This window comes from Capricornis sumatraensis, chromosome 14 (genome assembly GCF_032405125.1).
Source record: "Capricornis sumatraensis isolate serow.1 chromosome 14, serow.2, whole genome shotgun sequence".
Lineage (NCBI taxonomy): Eukaryota > Metazoa > Chordata > Mammalia > Artiodactyla > Bovidae > Capricornis > Capricornis sumatraensis.
In genome coordinates this window covers 51,016,726-51,040,589 of record NC_091082.1, presented here as the reverse complement: position 1 = coordinate 51,040,589, position 23,864 = coordinate 51,016,726, and the positions used below count along the sequence as shown (strand labels likewise).

Here is a 23,864-nt window from a genome sequence, read left to right as displayed (position 1 = left end):
TGCTTGGGGTCCTGAGAGGGGAGGTCCCCTTGCTGATGAAGCCAGGTGTGGTCATTACTGCAAATGCACTCTCCAGGTGGACCTCCCCCCCAACCCCACTGGAGAGGGCCTACCCACCACAGGTCGGGTGGGTGGCCCATGGTGACAGAAGTCATGGGTGAGCCAATGGAAAACGAAACACGCCTAAACCAGTGGAAGGCAAACACAAAACACGTGAAAACAGCAGCAGGCTCTTTGTGTAATAAATATTGCAAAGCGCACTTGGTTTCTTTCTTTCTTTTTTTCAAGTCAAATATAACAACCAATGTCCCAAACCCTGTTTTCGACATTCAAAAGAGAGGAGCTGTTGTGATTAGCCTAACACCTGCAGCCAATCAAAGAAAAAAAAAAGGTTCCCATTAGCCAGCCAATCAAATCCTTTTCCAGTTTAAGCCGCCAATCGGACCTCCTCATGTTCCTCAAGAGTGACCCAAATAAAGCACCAGAGCTCGGAGAGCTTCCTGGGAAGCCATACACCCGAGGCGCAAATTTTTTTTCTTTTTTTAAAATAAGAGTCAGAAAATAAAAATAAAAAGGTTTCCATTGGTCAAGATTTAAAAATAAAAAGGTTTCTTCCTGCAGCCAATCATGAGTCCGTCTCTTTAAGCCAATCGTGACCGCACCACTGGTGTCTCCCCCAAGGATGCTGAGTGGCCGTGGGGTTGGGTAGTGTGGGGTGGGGTGGGGGGCCAGGGGGAGGGGAGATGACCCTCTGCCACTCAGCGGTGAGGTCCACACAGATCTCCTGGCCTTGGCCAGCTTCCAGGGTGTTCCACGGGGGTTGCGGCTACTGCCTCCGGTCCTCCGTCTCCGACCTGGAAAACGCCATCACTACGTCCTCCGCACCTGCAGACCGTGGGGAGAGAACCGCTGCTGGATGGGCCTCTGGCGCTGGGCTGCGGCCCCCATGCGGTGTCAGTCCTTGAAGGAGGGGTGCTTTCTGAGAACAAAGTGCTTCTTGGGAAGCCCACTGCCCTTCTTGAGCCTCCCCTACAGCCTGGCCAGGATTTGCCAGCAACCCAGCTGCAGGGCCTCTTGAGGCAGGTTGCCAGGGTGAAGCTCAGAGGCTCACTCTAGGCTACACCTCCAAGAGCAGAGAGCAGGACAAGAACCCAGGCTGCTGTCCTGACCAGGGCTCTCTCTGCCGGTGACCCTTGCTCCAAGGTCACCAAAGCCAGGGGCCCTTGGGAAACGCCTCTTCTTTCTTAAGACTCTGGTCTCCATCCCTTTGGAGGATCTCCCTCCTGATTTCTAGCACTCATTCCTTTGTCCAAACCCCATCACCTATTCAGAGGAGCACAGCCAGGCCCACTTCCAGCCCGGCTCCTACAGAGGCAGATAATGGCCATAATCTTTCCGTTGATATTTTTCATGGTAGATTTGAGGATTCTGGTCCAGGGTCTCATGAAACCACTTCCTTTGTCTTGTTTTCCCTGAGACAGGCTCTGACTTGCAGCCAGAAAAGGCAGGAGGGAGGAGGGGGAGAGTCTGGAATGCGGACTTGCCTCCCCCGGAGCTGCTGGGAGGAAGCCTGAGCACAGGCGCTGTGGGGCAGGTGAGGTCACCTACAGGTCCCGCTCTGCCTCCGGTGCCTGGGTCCTGCCACGTCTCTCCCCTTTTTTCTAAACCTAGGTTCTTGGTCACACCCTGAACATTAAAGAGCAGTCAGTTGCCTTTGGCCTTTCAAACATACTTCTGTTCTGCTGGAGGAATTCTCCCTGGGAGGGGAGGGTCGGAACTGCAACACAGGGGGTGTGGGGCCACTGAGCAGGAGGTAGGGGTTGGGGGGAGTGATGCCTGGTGGAGCTGCTGGCATGGGAAACCAGAGAGAGGGCAGGACTCCACCACTGCCTGCCCCCCAGGGCATGGTGTGGACCAGCTCCTTCCACACCGCAGGGAGTTGCCACTTCCCAAGGCAGCTTCTTGGTGCCTCCTGCCTAACTGTCCTGCCGGGAGGAGCGGAGGAGGTGCCCAGCCCTGGTGCTACAGGAGGAGGGCCCCTCCGAGAAGGATGTCACATGACAGACAAGTGCCTGCAGTTTAGCACCAGAGAACCAAGGTGCCGCTGCCAAGGGGAGTCACCCTGCTGCACAACCCCACCTGACCTGATCTTCTGCTGCTATCAGCACAACCTCTATTCCCGCCAAGGGGAACAAGCTTCTAGAAAGGAGCTTGGGTCATCCAACTTCTCCGGGCTCCTGTGCTTGGGAAGCCCTAGCAATCCTTCCCCTGTCTTCTCGGGAACATTCTGTACTCGCCTCGCTCCTCGGACCACGCAATATCACTGCGGGCAGAATTTTCCTAGCAACCACAGGATCCAAGATTACATCATACCCTGCATGGCAGCTGAGCCAGTTACCTAACAGATGCTGGCTTTTCCCGAGTGTCGACTCTCCAGCTCGCTAAGCAGGAGGGGGCTGGAGGGAGTCCGTGAAAGGGGAGTTGTCAGCAAAAGAGGCCATGCACAGTGGCAGCCCACTCACTGCTTTCCTGGCCTGTCCCATGGGCTTGCTTGCAGGGACCTTGGGCCTTTGTGCTGAGCTGCAGGCACAAAAATAGCACTGGCCACCCCGAGAGGGAAGAGTGAGCCTGCAGAGGGAATGGCCATCGGTTCCTTGGAGGAGCCCAGACGCAAGGGCTGCAGGATGAGTGTACCTGGGCTGCACTCTGAGAGGTGGGGAAAGAAGTCACCTCCTCAAGGTCACTGAGGGACTCCAGCAACTCCCTAACAAGACATCTGCACCAGGGCTGCTCTGCCAGCTGGTCTGGCTGGGGCGGAGAGGGCTGGGGACCCGCGGCTCCTGTTAATAGGGCTTCCCACTCTGCTGCTGGAGCCGTTGCATAAAGGGCCCACAGAGCCACTGCCCACCCCGGCTCTGTTCTGTTCCTAAAGGACTCACTGTTTTCCAGGGCTCACCACCAGGGATCTGCTTTCCTTTGGGGACCCAGAGCAGGGCAGGCTCTTCCAGAGCCTCCTCTGATCTTTCTTACACTGGTTGGCCTGGCATTCGTCACTCAACAAGGGCCTGACCCTGCGGGCTATGAGGTGAGGATGTGGCCCTTCCCCTTCTCCGAGGAATTGGGGCCGATCACCCAGTGGAGAAGGCAATGGCAACCCACTCTCACTACTTTTGCCTGGAAAATCCCATGGATGGAGGAGCCTGGTAGGCTGCAGTCCGTGGGGTCTCAAAGAGTCAGACATGACTGAGTGACTTCACTTTCACTTTTCCTTTCATGCACTGAAGAAGGCTATGGCACCCCACTCCAGTACTCTTGCCTGGAAAATCCCATGGATGGAGGAGCCTGGTGGGCTGCCATCTATGGGGTCGCACAGAGTCAGACATGACTGAAGCAACTTAACAACAGCACTCAGTGGAGAGTGAGCTGCTTAGTTCATTATTATGATTCAAGTTCTTAGAACTTTAGAGCCAAGAGGGATCTCCAAAGTCGACCCTCATGAGCCCTCCTTCTCCTTTGAGGCCAGAATGTGGGGCTTTCCTTAGAGGCTCTGTCTGTCCTGGAAACGCAGGGCTCACAACAGGAAGATACTACAGAAAAGCCAGCAGGACCAGCTCACTGAATCTGGGCCATCAGCTAGGTTTACCATCTCATTTTATAGACGAGGCTGGTACATCCCATTGGTACTTTTTGCTGACCCTGTCTGGACGTGGGCTCAGAGCTTCTATTTGTCCTTTTCAACCAGATGCAGTGAGCACAGGAGGGGAGAAGCTGATCAGTCTCTCCTGTTCCACACTCTCTGACCCATTAAAAGATAAAAGAAAGCCAACACCAAATGAAGGCATCCCAAGGAAAGAGAACTGCAGACCAGTATCTCTTATGAATACACATATTCATAACACCTATGGTATGCAAGAACACTCACAAAATACTAGCAAGCAACATATAAAAAGGATTATATACTCTGACCAAGTGACATTTATCCCAGGAATGCAAGGTTGGTTTAATACCCCAAAATCACTTAATGTAATAACTCCTATCAATAGAAAAAGGAACAAAAACTATATAATCATTTGAATAGACACAGAAAACACATCTGACAAAATTCAATACCTCTTCATGATAAAAAACACCCAACACACTAGGAATAAAAGGGAACTTCTTCAACCAGATAAAGGGCATCTACTAAAAACCCACAGCTATTATCATACTCAATGGTGAAAGATTGAAAGCTCTCCCCCATCAAGATTAGGAACAAGTAGACAAAATCCACTCTCACCATTTCTATTCAATACTGTGTCTAAGGTTCTATCCAGGGAAATTCGACAAGAAAAAGAAATGAGAGGCATCTAAATTGGAAAGAAAGAAGTATTTTTGTATTTGTAGAGGATATGGATTTCACATATAAGAAATCCTAAGGAATCTACTGAAAGACTACTAGAACTAATAAATAAGTTAAAGTTGCAGGATATAAGGTCAGTATACCAAAAATCATTTGTATTTCTATAAACTAGGGATGAATAATCTGAAAATGAAATTAAGAAAATAATTTCATTTACAATAGCAGCAAAAATAATAAAATCCTTAGGAATAAATTTAACAAATGGAGTACAAAATTTGAACTCTAAAAAGGACAAAACATCAACGTCTAAAACATTGCTAAGGACTTCTCTGGTGGTACACTGGATAAGAATCTGCCTGCCAGTGCAGGGAACATGGGTGCGATCCCTGGTCTGGGAAGATCCCACACGCTTTGGAGCAACTATGCCCATGCTCCTCAACTAGCAAGCTCCAGAGCCTGAGAACTGCAACTACTGAGGCCAAGTGCTGCAACTACTCAAGGCTGCATGCCTAGGGCCCATGCTCTCCAACGAGAGAAGCTGCTGCTCATCAAAACTAGAGAAAGCTTGCACACAGCAACCAAGACCCAGTGCAACCAAAAATAAATTAAAAAAAAAACATTGCTGGACGAAATTCAACACAATTTCTATCAAACCCCAGCTGCCTTTCTTGCAGAAACTGGCAACCTACTCCTAAAATTCATATGGGAACGCAAAGCATCCAGAATAGCCAAAATAATCTTGAGAAAAAAGAACAAGGCTGGACCCACACTTTTGAATTTTAAAACTTACTACAAAGCTACAGTAAACAAGTTTGGGTAGAACTGGCACAGATCAAGGGAACAGAATTGAGAATCCAGAAATAAACCCTTCCATTAGTGGTCAATTAAATTTTGACAAAGGTGCCAAGGGTTCAATTTGAAAGAACTGAACAAATGGTGCTGAGACAATTGGATATGCTGCTGCTGCTAAGTCGCTTCAGTCATGTCTGACTCTGTGTAACCCCATGGACGGCAGCCCATCAGGCTCTCCCATCCCTGGGATTCTCCAGGCAAGAACACTGGAGTGGGTTGCCATTTCCTTCTCCAATGCGTGAAAGTGAAGTCACTCAGTCGCGTCTGACTCTTAGCGACCCCATGGACTGCAGCCTACCAGGCTCTTCTGTCCATGGGATTTTCCAGGCAAGAGTACTGGAGTAGGGGTGCCATTGCCTTCTCCGGACAATTGGATATACTTACATGTAAAAGATGAAGCTGAACCCTTGTCTTGTGCCATACATAAAAATTAACTCAAAATGGAGCAGTGACCTAAATATTCTAAGGGCTGAAGTATAAAAACTCTTAGAAGAAAACAGGAGTAAATCTTCATTGTCTTGAGTTAGGAAATGGTTTCTTAGATAAGACACCCAAGGCACCATTAACAAAAGAAAAATATATATATATAAGTTGGGCTTTATCAAGATTAAAACCTTTTATGCTTCAAAAAATACTATTAAAAAAAAGTAAAGACAACCTACAGAATGACAGAAAATATTTGCAAATCTGGTAAGGGATTCATATGAAGAATATATAAATAATTCAATAATAATAAAAAGTCAAACGATTCAATGTTTAAATTGGGCAAAGAATTCAAATAGATATTTCTCCAACAAAGATATGTGAATGGTCAACACGTGCATGAAAAGATGCTCAACATCATTATTCGTCATGGAAATGCAAAACAAAACCACAAGGAGGCGTCGCTTCATATCCTTGGACAGCTGGAATCAAAAGACAGATGATAACAAGTGTTCAGGAGAAACTGGAACCTTCAGACACCGCTGGTGGAATGTCAAATGGTGCATCCCCCAAGCCTGCTGCACCTGCAGCCTCCTCCACCTCAGGTGATGGCACCTCCAACCCCGGGGTCTTCCTGATTCCTTCTCTCTCACACACACTCCACATACAACACATCAGCCAGTCCTGCTGACTCTACTTTTAAAATGCATCCTGAACTTATTACCATTCCTCGACTGCCATCCTGGTCCAGGCCACCACTACCCCTCTCACTAGCCCCCTGCACCCTCTTTCCCTGGATCTCTCCGCTCTAGCCCCTGACAATCCATTCACACAGCAGTCAGAAGGAGGTTCTTAAAACCACGAGTCAGCTCCTGCTGCTCCTCTGTTCAAAACTCTCCAAAGGTGGCTTATTGTACGATTTCTCATCACTCTCAAGGGACACTCCAAACTCCACCCTGTGGCTGCAAGACCCAGTGCAACTGGGCCTGTGGCTGCCTCCTCCCCTCCTTCCTTACGCCTCCTCTACCTTCACCCCATTCCAGCCACAGGTGCTCCTGCCTGTCCTTCAGGCACAGGAACCTGAGCCTCAGGGCCTTTGCACCTGCTCCTTCCCTGGCCTCAATGCTCTTCCCAAGTCCATCTCACACCTCATGCCAGTTGGTGCATAGTCACCTCCCCAGGCTTTCCCTGACCACAATCTCTAAAACAGTGACACAGGATGAATCGTTGGAGGTGAGGAGCTCAGAGAGATGAAACAACCTGGTGAATCAGAGGCAGAGCAAAGACCTGGTACAGACTTGGAAGACCATGCACGCAGCACGACATGCTTTGTCATTTTTTATTAGGAGAAGGAAATAACTGGTCCTGCCCCAGTTACCCTGAGCACTGAGGCTGCTCCTGGCAGAGCGTGCACCCATATCTGCCCCCATGAGAATGGAAGCAAGACCCAGGACTCACAAAGCACACAGAAGCAGGCCTGGGATGGATGCCCTAGAGGAGATTGAATGTGGAGTCCAGAAAGCCCACCTGGGAGGTGCCTGGCCAGACCCTGTCCCCTGCCTGGGCCCACTGTTCTTCCAGATGCCCCCCTAGTCCCATGGCTCGCCTGCTATGAAGAGCAGGGCCAAGGCACTGGGGAGGGCGTAGCTCTCTGAACCAGAGCCGAGCACCCAGTGGGCCTTTCCGTCCCATGTCCCACTTCAGCTCTGCCTCTTTAATGGAGTCCAGTCAAGTGACTGGGGACAGAAAAATGACAAACATTTAGGAGCTTAGAAAAGGGAAGCTGGCCCCCAGCTGGGGGCGGGAGACAGACAATGGGGTCACTGGTCTGTTTGCAAGCTCAGGGTGAATTCACACCAACAGAATCAAAAGCCCAGTACAGGCTCCACACACCAGCACCACCCATGGCCCCAGCCCGGCCCGGCTCTCTGAAGGGAACCAGCGTGCTGCGACTGGGGAGCAGCTCTCTGCAGGGTGTGGGGCAGACCGGCAAGAAGCAACAGGGTCTGGAGAAAGGCCCAGGGGTGAAAAAGAGCAGGAAAGAGGAATAGGGGAGATGACTGCAGCCCTGAAGCAGTGGATGGAGGAAGGGCACGGAAGGCCTGTTTCTCAGACCCATCAGGGGACATCCTAGTGGAGAACCAGTCCCTTTCCAGGAGAGGCACAGACCCTCACTGGAGCAGGCCTAGTCCCAGCGCCCACGAGGACAGCTCCAGATACCACCCCTGACCCTGTCCAAGAGGGAACCTGTGGAGACAGAGAGACCAGGTGGTAGAAGGAATAGACAGAGCCTCCTGATATCTGGGATGTGCTGACCATGCAGTTCCAGCCTCCATCCAGTTGCAGCTCCCTTAAAGCCCAGCTCGGAGGAGGAGCCCGTGCTCACAGGAGGTGGGGAGCCCTGAGGGTAACCCCTCCCCAAGAAACTGACACAAGGTGCAAGAGCCTGGGCCAGCTTCCAAGGCTGCCAGCCCCAGGGCCCCCAGTGCAGGACACAGCCCTGTGCAGATGTCACCAGAGAAAAGGGGTGACGCCCAGCTCCAGTATCTGCCATGGGTGGGGACACCCACACCCCCTGATCCAGGGTCATGGGTGCCTCCAAGTCTGTGCCCCAGCTGCTCTGAAACCTCACACTCACCCCTGGCTGGAACCTCCCAGGACGACTTCTTTCTGAGCTGGAGATCTCATGACCTCCTGACTTCTTCCTCAACCCCCAGAGTTTCCCTGGAGGAGGAAACGGCAACCCACTCCAGTATTCTTGCCTGGAGAATCGCCATTGTCACACACACACACACACACACACACACACAGTCTCCCAAGTCCAGCTGGAGATTAACCTGGGCAAAGTTAACTCTGCAGGTGTCCAGGGTGATTCCCATGTCTGCTGTTTGCCCCTTCTCTGAACATGTCACTTGGGTTGTGGCATTCCCTCTCAGTCCCCTGAGGTCACTATCTTGCCATCCATGGCAATCAGCATCTGCTACTCAGCTACCTGGCTACCCCAAACAGCACAGCTCAGCTACCTGCTCTGGGGAGATGAGCAAGGTAGCAAGGCTCCCTCATGGAAAAACAGATCCAAGACACTCTTCCAAGGGCAAAGGTGTCCACCGAGCTGAGGCTGAGCCCCACCCTGGACTAGGCCTCCCCACACAGAGACCCAGACCCGCTGGGTGTCATATGCTTCTCTGAGCAGCTGTGGCCTTGGAGCCCAGGGTTCTGTGCCTCTCAGCTCTGCTGAGAGTATGGCTTTTCCCCAGAGCTAGCACGACACTGGCTGCCATGGGAACAGCACCCCAGATCCTCCACAGTCTCAGCAGCCAAGCGGGCTCCAGGCTCAGTGATGCCTTTTGGGCTCCAGGGTGGCAACCATGTCACCGGGTGCCCTGGCTGCAGAAGGCGGGGCCCGTGGGCTTAGGTGCGAGGGGGCTCCTGGAAGAGGCACTGGGCCTCCCGATAGGCCAACGCAGGCCTCCCCAGACTTGGGCTCCTCAGGTGGATAGGGGTACCTGGGCCAGAGTCTGAACCCTGCCCAGTCCCTGCATGTCCACCTCGGTTTCCTTATCTGCAAAACACATGTATCCTGTCCACCCGTTGGACTGACCCAGATAACACCTGCAGCATGAAACATCGCAAACAGCACCTGGTGGGGTCACACCCCAGAGATGCCATTACCCCTGCTCTGCTCTAGACCCAGGAACCCCAGGCCACCTACCCCTCCTGCACTTCACTGAGCCCAAAACACACATCCTGCCTCTGCGGGTTGTTTTCCAAGGTATTGTTGTTCAGTCACTCAGTTGTATCCTACTCTGTGACCCCATGGACTGCAGCACGCCAGGCTTGCCTGTCCATCACCAACTCCCAGAGCTTGCTTAAACTCATGTCCATTGAGTCGGTGATGCCATCCAACCATCTCACCCTCTGTCGTCCCCTTCTCTTCCTGCCTTCAATCTTTCCAGCATCAGGGTCTTTTTTCCAAGGTGAGGCGTCCCTTATCAAGTCTCTTAGTTCCTGCAATGGAAGCTCTCCTACACTACAGAGAGTTGTGTGAAGGGACAGAATCTGGAAGGGGCAGGGGAGTCCCTCCAGGGGTCAGGAAGGGCCAGGTCTTCACCCAGAGTCCCAGCACATTCTCAAATTCTGGAGGGCGTCACAACCACCTGGGGTCTTGCTTCAAATGCAGATGTCCAGGCCAACCTGGCAGACACTCTAACCCAGGAGGGCTCGGGTGGGGCCCAGGCATCTGCATTTTTAGCAAGTGCCCTCCGTGATTCAGGTGCAGTGGTCTGTGTAGCCCACATTCCGAGAACTCAATGCTACAAACGGTCCCCACCCCTGAGCTGCTGTCTCTTCTCATCCAACCTTCTGTCCTGCTTCCACGGCCTCACGCCATGTACTCCCGGCCCTCAGCAATCTGCCTCCAGCCAGGATCCACAGACACTGTTTTGGGAAAAGGCACCACGGACATTAATTAGGAACCCTGGGGGCCCTGATGGTGAGCCAGCGGCTCCTCTCCTCCTTTCTGCGCTCCCCCACGCCCCCTGCTGGCTGTGGTGCTATGCTCACAGGGCTCCACTTCCCCTCCCTCTGCCTGCTTTCCCTGGGCCAATCCCCAAATCTGCTCCCTCCTTACACCTGGGTTCTGACCTAACCCCTGCCTGCTCCTGGAGGATCCCACACACTGCCCACTTGGGGGACCCCTGCCTGCCCCTCCACTGTAGCTGCTCAGTCCAGGAGCCCCGTCCACACGGCCTCACCTCCAACCCCACCCCAACTTGCTCACAGGACACTGCTGTGACCTTCTGCGTGTCTCTCTGCCCTAGCATCTGACCTGTGACCTCTCCCCAGCGCTCACCCTAGATGGACAGCTACTGGCCTGGCCATCCCACCCCTCAGGTCCTGGTAACCCCCGCGGCCTCATCTCCAGAATTTACTTTGTTCTGAGCTCGTTTGCCTTTCCAGTTACTTACCACCCACACTCACCCCTTGGGGGACACTTGCCCAGGGCTGGGCAGGCTCCAGGACTCCCTCAGTCGGTGCCATCCTTCTCCTAGTCTGTCCACATGCACTCCTGTACATCCTTCACCATTAGGTGCTCAGTTGGGTCCAGCTCTTTGGGACCCCATGGACTGTAGTCTGCCAGACTCCTCTGTCCATGGAATTCTCCAGGCAAGAATACTGCAGTAGGTAGCCATTTCCTTCTCCAGGGGATCTTTCCAACTCAGGGATCAAACCTGGGTCTCCTGCATTGCAGGCAGACTGTTTACCATCTGAGCCACCAGTGAATCCTTCAAGACCCAGGCAAAGAGCACCTTTTCTCTGGGGCTTTCTAGGTGGGTTCCCTGCCCATGGGGTCAGTCATTCTGGGATCTGTGCCCAGAGGTCTTTACACGTTTACTCCCGTTTCCATCTACCTGGCTGCACTGGCAACTTGAGGCTGGGAGCCGTTGCCTGGCATCCAGATCAGTGGGTGACTGTGTGCCGGAAGGAGCCATTGCTGACCCCAGGGGCCCCTGATGCTCTTCTCCAGGACAGAGGTTTGCCTCTCCCAAGCAGGTGTCAGGAGGAAGGTACAGAGGTGCACAGGGCTTGGAGGTCCCTGCTCTCAGCTCCACACAACAGCAGATGTCACACCAGTGAAGGAGGGAGGGTCAAGGCAACCCTTCACAAGCCAGAGCCAGATGCTGAACAAAGCTACCAGCCTGCTGCTCAGCATGATCCTCACCCTTTCTTAAGCCTTTTTCTTTTTCTGTGATACAAGTTATCTCCCATCAAGTCTTCCTGGTTGACTTTTTCAGTTGAATTCAATGTATATGAGATTTTTTTTAGTTCACGTTTATCATTATTAGGTTACAAGTAATTCTCATGAAAGTGTTGATTAAAGTTTAAAAAGATTAGCTTCCCACCCCACTGACTGGCATTCTCCCAGGGCCTGCCTGCAATTTCATCCAGACTCAGTCATTACCTGGAGGCCCTGGGAGAAGCCTGGGAGCCACATGTGGGCAGAGAGGGGTCCTGGCACCTGGACAGCTGGTCTGCACAGAGAGGGAGCCTCTGTCCACATGGCGATGGGAGAGTTGGACCACGGACTCCCGATGAGATGTGACAAGGGCTCCGTGGAAGCAAAGATGCGCAGGCAGTTCAGGAGCCAGAGGAGGAAGTCGGGGCCAACCCCGGAAGGGCAGACAGGGTGGCAGAGGCAGCCCAAGAGCAGAGGCCAGAGGGTGTAGGAGAGGATTCCAGGAAGGACGCTGGCTGTGAAGCTGCGCTGCTGAAGAGGGTCAAGAGGGGTGACGTGTAGAGGGGTTATCCTGCTTGATCCCCGGAGGAGCTATGCACTGGCGGGGTGAGCCGAGCCCTGCCCTGCCCTCCCCTCCCGAGGCCCTGGCTCCCCGCTGGCTTGCTCACAACCACAGCTATTTTAACAAGGCTCTCAGTGTAACCCTGAGACCAAATGACCTATTTTAGGCTCTCTGGCAGCAGACTCAGAGCCTGCAGCCTTGGCTTCCACGGGGGAAAGCCAGCAGTGCCCCGGGACTGCCCAGCTGGCTCAGGCTGGGGACCTTCCCTGGAAAGTCGCTTTGAGAAAGAGTGTGATCAGACAGAGGCTGGAACAGGCTGGGGGAGCCAGCATGCCAAGGCCAAGAAGAGGGCAAGAACAGCTCCAGGGCAAGAGAAAGGATGCGGGCTTCTTTAACACAAGGGGCCATGTCTCGATGGGGTCTCTCCAGCTCCGGGACAGCCAGATGAGGGTCCACATGGAGCATGGCTGGAAGATGGCAGGTCTGCAGGTGAATGGCCACAAGGAGGATTCTGCCAAGTGAGCTGGGGGCCTGGAACTGGCACTGGCCAGGCATTCATCCTGGAAGCAGCTCTCGGTCAGGGAGAGACCCAGAGCTTAGAACGAACATGTTTAAAGGGGCCTGGAGGTGAAAAGTCCAGAAAACAGCACCAGGAAACCCTTCCAACTTTTTGATGCCCTCTTGAAATGCCATGCTAACCACCTCCATCACACCTGCCCCTCAGGTAAAACACTGTTATGCTTGGAAACACACATGGCCTGTAAGCCACATCTAGAACCACATGACAGGAACCACACAACATCTATGGCCTTGAGCATCTCACTCAACATCTCAGGGTCTGTTTTTCCATTAGGAAAGTGGGGCTGTGATCACCCCTGCCTCACAGCCCTGTTGGGAGGATTCCCTAGGATAACTTTATGTGCTACTTGACACAGAACCTGACACACAGTAGGAGCTCAAGAAATTAATTATAATTAATAGCAAAGATGAGAATCACACGTCCAACAGTAAAGGATCGGTTAAAAAATGATGGCACAGCCACATGGCTGCATATCATGTGATTGCTAAATTGCTTTCTCGAAAATCAAGGCCATGGTAAAATTCTCATAGGGCTTCCCAGGTGGCTTGATGGTAAACAATCTGCCTGCCATGCAGGAGTCATGGGTTCAATCCCTGGGTCAGGAAGATGCCCTGGAGAAGGAAATGGCCACACACTCCAGTATTCTTGCCTGGAGAATTTCATGGACAGAGAAGCCTGGCAGGCTACAGTCCTGGGGGTTGCAAAAGAGTCAAACATGACTTAGTGACTAAACAACAAAATTATCCTAAGTAAAAAAATGGAAGCTAAAATGGATATCAGAATGTTTACATTGTATGGAAATCCATTACAACTTTGTAATGGAAATTCATGCATATTTTTTAAAAAAGCCTGCTGGTTAACTAATGCAAGGTAATGGGTTCAGCTATTTGCAGTCAATCCTTTAGGCGCCTCTGCTGTTTCTATCTTTCCCAACCACTTTCAGTGATGAGTATGCATTCTTTCACAGCCAGGAAAAATTATCAATATATGGTACAGATTGAACAGCACTGACAACAAGAAAGGAACGAACTCAGCATTCTGTTGAGCCTGCTTTCGGAAGCTACAGCTCTCTGTCCCCCAGCCTACAGCTGGGCCTTCTCAGCAAAGTGATCTTCCCAGAGAAGCACTGGTTGCCTTTGGTTCAAACTCAGCTGTCGGGTCTGCTCGGCCACCATGGGGACCAGGAGACAGCGCTTCACGTTTCTGCCTTTCTGGGGACTCTGAGCTTCCAGACCCAGAGGGCAGTCTATTCATTCACCCAAGAACATGCTGGGGGCCTGGGGGGCCAAGCCCCACAAATGCGAAGAGGGAAACCACAGGAGCTCAGAGCTGGTCCAGAGCTGGACCAGGTAACAGCGTGCGGAGCAGCACAGCTGAGGTGCTAGTGTGCGGTGGGGACCACAGGAGGGCCTGGCCCAGCCTGAGGGGAGCAGGGGAGGGGGCGCGTCAGCACTGGGCTCCTGGCCATCGAGAGGCACATGCGGGGACAGGAAGGCATGAATGCACAAGGCTTGAGACGGGAGCAGAAATCCACTCAGTGTGGCTGTTTATGGAGTATGAGGTCCTGGTGTCTGGGGCGGAGGTGGGAGAGGTAGGTGGGGGGGGCGAGGGCCGGAGAGGTAGTAGGGGCAGGGGGTCCCACACATCATGGCTAAGGGGTTTGGATTGTATCCTCAAGGCAAGCCACTGAGAGACTTCGAGGGTGGTCTCGGATTAGCAGAGGCCAGGCAGGTCCATCCCCGTTTCAGTACAGGGTAGCAGGGGCAACTGGCACCCTCTGCTGGAACCAGTCGATGAGGCCGTAAGGTGCAGGCCTGTGCACTAGGGTCTCCAGCAGCTGTCTGCACCCAGCAGGTACTGAAGACACGTTCACTGATGGGATCTGGGGGTGGGGGGAGCAATGCCCAGCCTGCTCTCTTCCCTGGGTCTGGGGAGGGCAAGCAGTGCTCCTGATACCAGACCCCTCCAGCCCCAGAGGAGAAGCATGGGCAGGTCTTAGGTGGTGGGCAGGACCCTAGGATGCTAACCGGTGAGGGGGCGGCCCAGGCCCCCTACCGAGGGCAGCTGGTACAGCAGAGGTAAGAGCTGCAAGGGCTCCCAGGAGCAGAGCGAGGGCATCTGCTGAGAGACAGTGCCACCTAGTGGCAGGAGGCACGCACACCAGGCTTCTCTGGGAGTGCCCTGCCCACCACCCCAAATGCTCCTAGGCCTTTCTGGGCTTTTCATGCTGGTGTCCTGAGCAATGGAAGCAATGATCCTGGGCTTTTGCCACCTGGGCTGCACCTGTGCCTCTGATAGCAACAGGCCCTGTGGCATCAGCTGAGGGCAGCTCTGCTGAAGAAAGTGGACAAGCTAGAATGTTATTCGAGCCCCACGTGGCCCCGGCGTGGCCAGAAATGCAGGGTCCTGTTCTCATGCTTGAACCTCCACAGTGGAAGAGATAAAGGAAATACAGTGTGCTCCGGAAGCTCTTCCAGGCACTGCTGACCCCTCCCCACTTCCAACTCACACTCCAGGGAATTCTCCTTCAGCCCCTTCTGCAGCCTGTTTTCTCAGTGGTTCAGGTCAGAGGTGACCGTGGGAGGAGGGGCAGACTGAAGGACACCCCAGCAGCAGAGAACCGTCTCCCCAGATATTCTCCCCCAGCTCCAGGTTTAGTCCCAGTAGTCTGTTCCTGGGAGAGAGAAGTACCCAAGGCCAGCCTGGCTGTCTGTGGACACCCCAAACCCGGGAGGGTCCAGATTCCAGCACCACAAATTCACAGCCACATGCCCACAGCTCACTCCTGACTGCTCAGCAGTTTCAGGCCAGGTAAGGTCACCATGACTGCCTTAAATAACTCAACAGAGTTTGTTTCCAATTGTTGGTTTAGCCAAGCAAGATAAAAAGTACTTTTTAAAACTTCCCCTTTAAACAACAAGGTCCTACTCTTTAGTGCAGAGCTCTATTCAGTATCCTATGATAAACCATAATGGAAAAGTATATTTAAAAAAGAATGTACATAACTGAATCACTTTGCTATACAGGAGAAAATAATGCAACATTGTAAATCAACTATACTTCAATTTTTAAAAGAGAAAGAAAGAAAGAAAAGAAAGAAAACTAGAAAACCAAAGATAAAAGTTCAGAGACTTAAAAAAAAACACTTCCCCTTATTGTAAAAAAAAAAAGTACATGCAATGTTAAAAAATTAGTTTTAGCAAAAAGTGTTTGACGCATAAACTCAAGGTGCCTTATATGGTCCCACCCTCTATCAAAATTTTCTATTAACAACTAAACAACAATTTTCTATTAACTGCTAAATATTCTTTCCGCTACTTCTGTTCTATGCATGAGTATGTGGATATGGGCGGGGGCAGGGGAGTACCTGTGGTAGTGTTTTCTACACTGACATACAGTTTTATAGCTTCTTTTGATTTTTCCCATTAAGAGCATTCTTCTAGAGGTAGTCTTAGAACCAGAGCTCAAAGTCAGGTTAGCCCAAGACCAGGCTGGCAGAAAATGTGAAGCCCCAGGAACTCAGAAAGCAGGAAAGTTTCAGAAGGGAAGAGGGACACACACTAAAACCCAGATCAGTCCTGGAAAAGAAAAGGCCTCTCCCACAAGAGATATCCCAGGACAGGGGCAGGGACACACCTCTCATCTCCTCCTCTCCCAGCGGTGGCTGACAGTGCAGCTGGTGTGGAACAGGCTGTGGCATGAGTGTGGCCGGGGCGAGCGGCCGACCCGGGAGCTGTTGGAGCCGCTGGAACACCCTGTACATTTCTGCTGAGCTGGGTGCACAGGCCGGGTCACACCCAGCGTCAGAGCTCGGGAACCGGGCCCTGTGCCAGGGCAGAGCCCTGCCTGTGACATCCAGGGGAACAAGGGCAGCCTCAAGAAAAGCTGGCCTGTGTGCCAGAGTGGCTCTCCTCCCTGGCCTTGGGGGTCAGCAAACACGCCCACCAGGGCCCAGCTCCTGGGAGCCTGCTCACACCAGGCAGGCTCCTGGCTGCATGATTTCATAGCCAATAATTCCAAGCCAGTGTAACAAGAACAAAAGGAAAGGACTGAATGAAGATGGCGGGCAGGGTCCTGGGCCCCAGGGCAGAGTGGAACCCAGCCCTGCAGTCTAGCTGCAGGTTTGCATTCTGGGCCCTCCCAGTAACTGGCAGCATGAACTGGCTGCAGTGGCTTACTGCTTCTGAACTCCAGTTTTCTTGCCTGCTAAGTAGAAGTAACACAGCTGGTAGCTCTTTAGGTTAAATGTAACGATGTGTATCAAGCACTCAGCCTGAGCCTGCTAGACAACAATCACTCAGTGTTACCCACTACTATCATTACCGCTGGCTGAGGGCGCTCAAGAGAGAAGTAACTCCCTCAGGCACACAGAGACCTGCAGGGCCACTGGGGCCAACCCCCGGGGCACAGCCAGGAACACAGCAGCCACCTTAAAGCTTGTGACCAGGCCAGGCCGCTGCACACAAGGGTAGTTTTCTTGTCCTGAACAGGGTGGATGGGGGTCAGGCAAAGGCTAAAGACATGCAACCACAAGAGCCTCTGCAGTTACAGGGCCCCCAGATACCTCCACTTCTTCCTCCACCAGGCCCAAAAGGGATTTCCCCCACCCATTACCTGATTGGGTCCTTGGCTCCCACCTGGGGAAAAAGGGACCAGCCCAGAGGCCGAGGAGGCGCCCCAGACTCCACGCTTAGAGGCTGCCGCCATCCGGGGTTAGCTGTGTGGGTGGGGGGAGCTTCAGCCCCTCCTTGTCTGCCCCGAACCTCTCCCTCTCGGGGATCACCCGTCTGCAAGGGCTGGAGCTATGCATTCTAAAGGAACCACTGCTTGTTGCCCCTGGGAAGGGCATGCAGGCCCTTACTCACCCTGGTCGATGGACTCACCCTGGTCGATGGAGTGCTGGGGCAGCTGGCTGAGCTGGCTGTTGACCACCCCCGCGTAGGTGCGAAGGAACTCCTCCTCGCTGGCCGTCAGCTGCAAGGATGAGAGAGCCGGGTGAGAGGCGGCTCACAACTGCCCCTGGAGGCACCTGCTCAGACTGGTTTCATCCCCAAGGGGTGCCTCCTTCTCCTCTCCCTCGGCTTCTATTCTTGAGATGTGACCTTGCCATCCCAGGGTGAGATTCTGACCCCTCTGCTCCCACCCCTGAAGCTTGGACCATTGGGCCCACAGGGCTTGCCACTGGGATTAGATCTGAAACAGGGATTCCAGCGTAGGGCAGGCCAGGCTCGGAGAGCCCCCCTGCCCTTTCGGGTGATCCTGTCCCCCTGGAAAAGAAGGCTCTTGGGAGAGGGGAGGAAAGGAAGGTCAGGGCCTTTAGAAAACCTCACCCGCCTGGCCCAAGCTTGGCACAGGGGGTAGGAAGGACTAGACATGGCAGGGTGTCTTGGCAGGGCCGGCAGGACTAGACATGCTGGTGTCTGTGCCCGGGAGCCTGAATCAGCCACAGCCTAAGCAGAGCCCCCGCAACCCCCTGCCCAGACCATGGCTACGGAAGCTGGCTGTGGCCCTCTGGCTGCCTGCGGCAGGCGCCCTCCCCAGGGGCCCTGCTGCCTGGCGCCCTGCAGGCACTCACGTTGGAGCCCATCTTCCGCAGCATTAGCAGCACTCGGACCTTCTGCTGAATGTACACCTCCTCCGGACTCTTCCCGGGGGCCCCCTCGCGGTTCATCCCCTGGCCAGCTCTGGGGACTGCTGCGGAGTGAGAAGCACAGGGGCAGGGGACGGTGTCAGGACGACACAGACCCGCAAGCGGGCAGGAGGTGTCAGGCAGCCCACGATGCCTCAGGGGCTCGTTTCTGAGAGCCCGGCGTGGAGGCGAATTGCCGGCCCCTCCCTCAACCCTGCTGGCCCAACAGCCAGCCCGAGCAGCTACCCGCCCTCACCCCACCACTCCTCGCAGCAGGCGCTGGTGGCCAGTCCCTTCTGTGCATGGGGCTGCTGGGCCCCCGGGGGCTGAGCTGACCCAGACTCCTGGCCAGCATCACCTTCTAGTCACCCCCTCAGCCAGGCTCCTGCTACGACAAGCCCAGGGGATATGCTGCACAAAACCCCAGGTGTCCCCAGCTCTCAAAGCAGGCAGCTTCCATGAGGAGCAACATGACACAATCAAGGCAGCTGACTGGGGCCTGTAGCTGGAGAAGCCGTGGGATCAGTACCCAGCCCCCAGACACCAAGACAGCTCCCTCTGCATAAGTCTCTGACGTTCGAGAGGCCGGCTCCCGGGCCGGGCTCCAAGGAATCCCTCGATGGGGACGGCGAGCTCGGGGCTGCGGGCACAGACACCCTCCCGGGCTCGTGGCTGCTGCCCTTGCCAGCCCACCCACCTGTCACAGGGCAGCTCCTGCGGGCGGCAGTGCGTTCAGGTGCAGTGGGGACCTGACCTGCAGTGGCGAGGTCCCGGGAGAGAAGTCCCGGGGTTTCCTCCCTCCAGGAGGAGCCAGTGGGGAGGAAGCCGGGCGTGGAGGGGTTTGGGTTACACACTTGTAACTCCTGGATGAGTCAGAAATAACGCAGCAGCTGGTGGGGGTGGAGCCTCGGCAGCCCTGGTGCCAAGGAGCTGCGCTCGCAGGAGGACACTCCTCACACCGTCCATCCCTCAGGGGCCAGCGAGCCCAGGAAAGGCCAGTTCTCCCGGGTGAAAGGCAGGCTCAGAAATGCACCAGAGCCCTGGGCAGCAGCCTCCCTGGAAGCGCCTGTCAAAGCTAACAGGGGCTCCTGCCCTGAAGCCCGTACAACAGGGCAAAATGCAAAATGTGTTTGTGGCAGCCTTGCGCTCGATGCAGTGCCTTACGGGGCCTTCCTTCCACCACCAAAACCCACGTTCCCCTTCCACTGTGTGCTCCTCGTCACCTCCGGGCTCAGAAAAGGGCCCGATTCACAACTGGTAATGGGGAAGGAGGGGTGAGCTGCCTCCAGAAGGACCTTGAATGAGAGGCAGCTGGCCACCCGCCGGGGCGTCCCCCGGGCCAAGTGCACAGTGCAGGGACAGTCCTAACTTCCCAGCATAGCTGAGCGGGATGGCTTGGTTATGGGGGATCACTCCTCCACCTGCTGACGTGTTCGCGCCTCCCCCACTCCACACAAGTAGCCAGAATGATCACTTTAACAAAGCAGAACACATGACATTTCTCCTCACTTCAGCCTATGCCAGGATACATTTCATGTCCTCGCTGGGACCCCGCAGGCTGGCCCTGCCTCCTTGTTCCCACTCCTCCCCTGCTCCCCTCCCCTTCCTGCCTCCCTGCCGGTGTCCAGGACCTGCCTCGAGGCTCCTACCCCACCAGCCTCTGCCCCGGGGTCTCCAGGCCTCGCTTAGAGGGCTTCTGGGGGAGCCTTTCTTGACCGTAATCCAAGCAGGTGGTGCACCCCTGCCCAGGCCCTCCTGTCCAGCTGCCCCATCTCGTCCTGCTTCCTGAGGGCACCTGCTGGGTGCTCGATGACTGTGTCTCTGCACCCACTGAGGGGCTGGGGCCACACGTGCTTCACTCACCCATTTCTCCCACAGCCTGAGCCCGGGTGGCTGAAGGGACAGTCCAGAAAGCCCGTGAGGTCTGGCCTCTGGGGTCCCCCCTCCACCCCATGCAACAATATCCACATCACTTAGAGTCAAATTTGTTGTTGTTCAATCGCTAAGTCATGTCCGACTCTTTGCAATCCCATGGACTGCAGTACACCAGGCTCCCCTGTCCTTCACTATCTCCTGGAGTTAGCTCAGATTCATGTCCATTGAGTGGGTGATGCCATCAACCATCTCATCCTCTGTTGCCCCCTTCTCCTTTTGCCTTCAATCTTCCTAGGGCTGAATGCAAATCTCTAATCCAGTCTCCATAACCAAACTCAGCTTTCCCAAATACTTTCGTTCCTGAGTAACTTGTCTGCTTTGGGCTGTCGTGTTCTCCAAGGACAATGAAATGCTCCATGAAGCCTCCGAACTGGGAGTGAGGGCTTCCAGGGATAAAAGCCCTCTGATTCTGTACTGTGGCCAAGGGCTGATGGTCGGTTGACGGTCTTCTTGTGGAAGACAAGGGAATGGCCACTAGGTGTCGCCACACACAAAAGAACCAGAGCTCCAGTGCTGTCTGCCCCCAAACCCCAGCACAAGCCCCCAAAAGGCCCTTCTGGTTCAAGCCACCCTAGCGATGGATGGCTTGAACCCTGTGACCTCCTGCTGTCACAGACCACCCTCAGTCCCCCCAGAGCAAGCTCTGTCCCCCCGTTCAGGGGCCAGCTCCATCTAGCTAAGGACACTTCTCGGTTTTGCTTAGCATCCCAAGACGTTGGGATGCTGGCTTCACAAAGGTCGAGAGTCCCTTCCTCACTGTCCTTTCCTGACTAGCCAGGCTTCCTCCAGCAGAGGTGTGAGAGCTCGGAACCAACAGGACAGTGTGTGTGTAAATGTGTGCAAAATCATTTTGTTATTGCTGTTGTTTAGTTGCTAAGTCCTGTCCAGCTCTTGAGATCCCATGGACTGTAGCTCGCCAGGTTCCTCAGTCCATGGAATTCTCCAGGCAAGAATACTGAAGTGGGTTGCCATTCCCCTCTTCAGGGGATCTTCTCCAACCAAGGAATGGAACCAGAGTCTCCTGCATTGGCAGGCAGATTCTTTAGTGCTGAGCCACCTGGGAAACCATTTTATATTGGGTCTATTTCACAGAATCTTGCTCCTCCCAATAACCCTACCCTTGGTGTTCTGTACTCACTGCCCAATCCTCTTACACTCACTTACCCCCACACTCACTACCCTCTAGGATCCCCTGCCACACACTCATGCTGTGATTACCAGGGGGCCTTACAAACCCAGCCTTGGGCCTGGGGTGTCCTTGGTACCTGAACGGGTCTTTGGGGCTGGGTCATGCCCCCATGATGCTTCCCTGGGAGAGACTGTTTCTTAAACTGTCTTTCCTTGGGGAAGACTCCTGCCATTCCTGAAACTTCTGGTCTTCTAGGATTCTTTGAGCTCTAGCTAGAGCTGACTCTGTGCTGCTGCCTGACAGAGGGAACATCCAGGGCTGCATCAGGGCAGATGGTTACGTAAGCGCACCTTCCCGCCCTCCACACTCCAATCCTGATGGACGGGAACATCAGGACTGATGTACAATCTCGTCCTCAACAGAATCTGCATCCAGGGCGCCAACGTTCGGGAGAAAACTGAAGAGAATAAATCACAATTAACCCAAACACCACCGACCTTTCAGTTGCTGCTATGCTATGAGTTCATTACAGAGTGTTTGGGTTTGGCACCTATCCAAGTGAACATGCTATTAGGTTTTCATCACAATTTTGACAAACATCAGATTAACTTCACTAGAGAATTCTTACTTTCCCCTGCAGGGATCAAGAACTGGTCTCCATTGAAGCATGTTTAAATGACATAAACCCAAACTACAGTGAATTTGGACACGTTAATCATTTGTTCGGTCCTCAGCTCTGAGACCCGCTTCTCAATTGTGTTCTCTGGGTGATGCTGGAAACATCCCACCACTTGAGATGAGGGCGCATTTGTCCTACATCCTAAGAAAATCCTTGTGTGTTAACTGCCCAGAGAGGGAGACCTGCTCCCTCTCTGAAGGCAGAATATTCTGGAGGCTCACCAGGGAAAGGCCAAAAAACAGAAAATGGATAGATATGGGCAGCTGTCGAGTACTCAAACAAACGGTGAGGTGAGGGGAGAGGTTGTGGTTGAGTGGATGACATGCCACTGATGTCAGAGGTCATGGGGAAAGTGGGCATGGTTCCAGAAAATCACATCTGCTTGGGACACACACAATTCAGAGAAACTGAGGTCTGTACATTCACTGAAACGTGCAGACATGTCCACAAGCCCCCCAAACATGTCATACACACACTGCTGTTGGTTCTGAGCCCTCATCTCTGCTGAAGGAAGACTGGTGGGTGAAAGACAGTGAGGAAGGGGTTCCCAACCACTGGGAAGGATTCACTTCATTGTATAGCAGAAACTAATATGACATTGTAAAGCAATTACATCTCCCTTCCCCCCAAAAAAAGTGACAAAAGTGGGTCATGGCCTGGGAGGAGGCGCTGCTTCTCGGAGCCATGGAGGTCATCTGTGAGACACCACGCTCCTGCCCAGAGATTAGAAGGACCCACTCTGTGCACATGAGCCCCAGCTCAGAAGCAGCTGCCCTCAGAGTGGAAGACTCAGGAGGCAGTGCTGGGAAGACCTGGGAAGGGGATGTGCGGCCGTCAGACCCAATTGATCAATGGCTCTGAAAGCTGGCTTCCCCATGACAAACACAGTCCCCTGCCCTCATTTTTACCGATAAACCTGAAGCTGATGCTGCTTAACACCCACACTTACATAAACTGGAATATACATTTATACCCAGGGTAGTCTAGCACCTGCTTGTATTATAAACGCTGAGTAACCACAGGCTGGGCCAGACAGCAGTAGGGGCCTGTAGATACAAAAGGTACCTCTGCCCCATGGATCCCGACACTTGCCTTTTGTTTTGTCCATTTAAAAAATTCTGCTATATTTTACATGCTCATGTTTCAAAATTTATTCTTACAACTGTACAGTATCTACATTGCATGAAAATACACCACCATATAATGGTGTACTTCATGGAGCTTATATAAAATATTAATTCAGACTACACATATCTTAACAGCCTAAAAGACATCAACAAAAGCACAAAGCACACCGTTAAGAGCCCACCCAGCTGAAGCCATGAGCATCATTAGGGACGATGAAGAAAGGACACGAGATGTGCCTACTTTACGGTCAGCCCAGGAGCCGGTACCCAAGGCAGGACCCTCCCCAGCACTGACCTACGGACAGGTTACCAGATGTCCTGCCCTTGGAGTTCTTACCTGCTTCTGGAAATCAACTTGAGGCAAATGGTGCTCAACTGTGAGCTCAACGGTGCTCCAGATACTCAACTGTGACAGGTGGGCCGTGGCCGGGGAGAAATAGGAAGATGCCGCCCTGTGGAAACAGAAAACGGGTCATGGGAGCGGCTGCAGGAGTCCACACCCCGTGCTGAGAGACACAGGCTGGCTGGCGGGAAGCTCATGGCGATGGGCCCTACGCGGCAGTCCGGAAATACCTGTGTGTCTGGCCAGCCCAGGAACTTGCACTAGCACCTCTGGGATAAGGTGCTGATTGCAGCTGTGGACTCCTGTCATTTCCGGCCAAAGCAGGTCACCACACACCCTTCTCCCCTGGGGTTAGTCACCCAGCCGACTGGGAGCCGTGCTGGGAGACGACAAGCACCTGAGTGAATCACTCCTGCCAGCTGGTGGGCAAGTACCTGCCCAAGAAGGTGTCCCACCCACCCGACAACGCAACCAGCCAGGCTCAGGTACCTTGGCGCCCCACCCATTTTGTGCTCAGATGTGCCTGGGG

At 53.7% G+C, this 23,864-nt stretch overlaps 1 protein-coding gene across 1 annotated transcript; it reads right to left on the bottom strand.

The window, feature by feature from the left end:
- Nucleotides 1-363: 363 nt before the first annotated feature.
- CTNNBIP1 (catenin beta interacting protein 1) lies at nt 364-23,440 on the bottom strand. Its single transcript, XM_068986439.1, has 4 exons — nt 23,330-23,440; nt 18,069-18,187; nt 17,377-17,467; nt 364-885 (listed from the first exon to the last, which is right to left on the bottom strand). The coding sequence occupies exons 2-4, from the start codon at nt 18,162-18,164 to the stop codon at nt 827-829; spliced, it is 246 nt and encodes an 81-aa protein (XP_068842540.1). The 5' UTR covers nt 18,165-18,187; nt 23,330-23,440; the 3' UTR covers nt 364-826.
- Between the last annotated feature and the right edge of the window lie 424 nt (nt 23,441-23,864).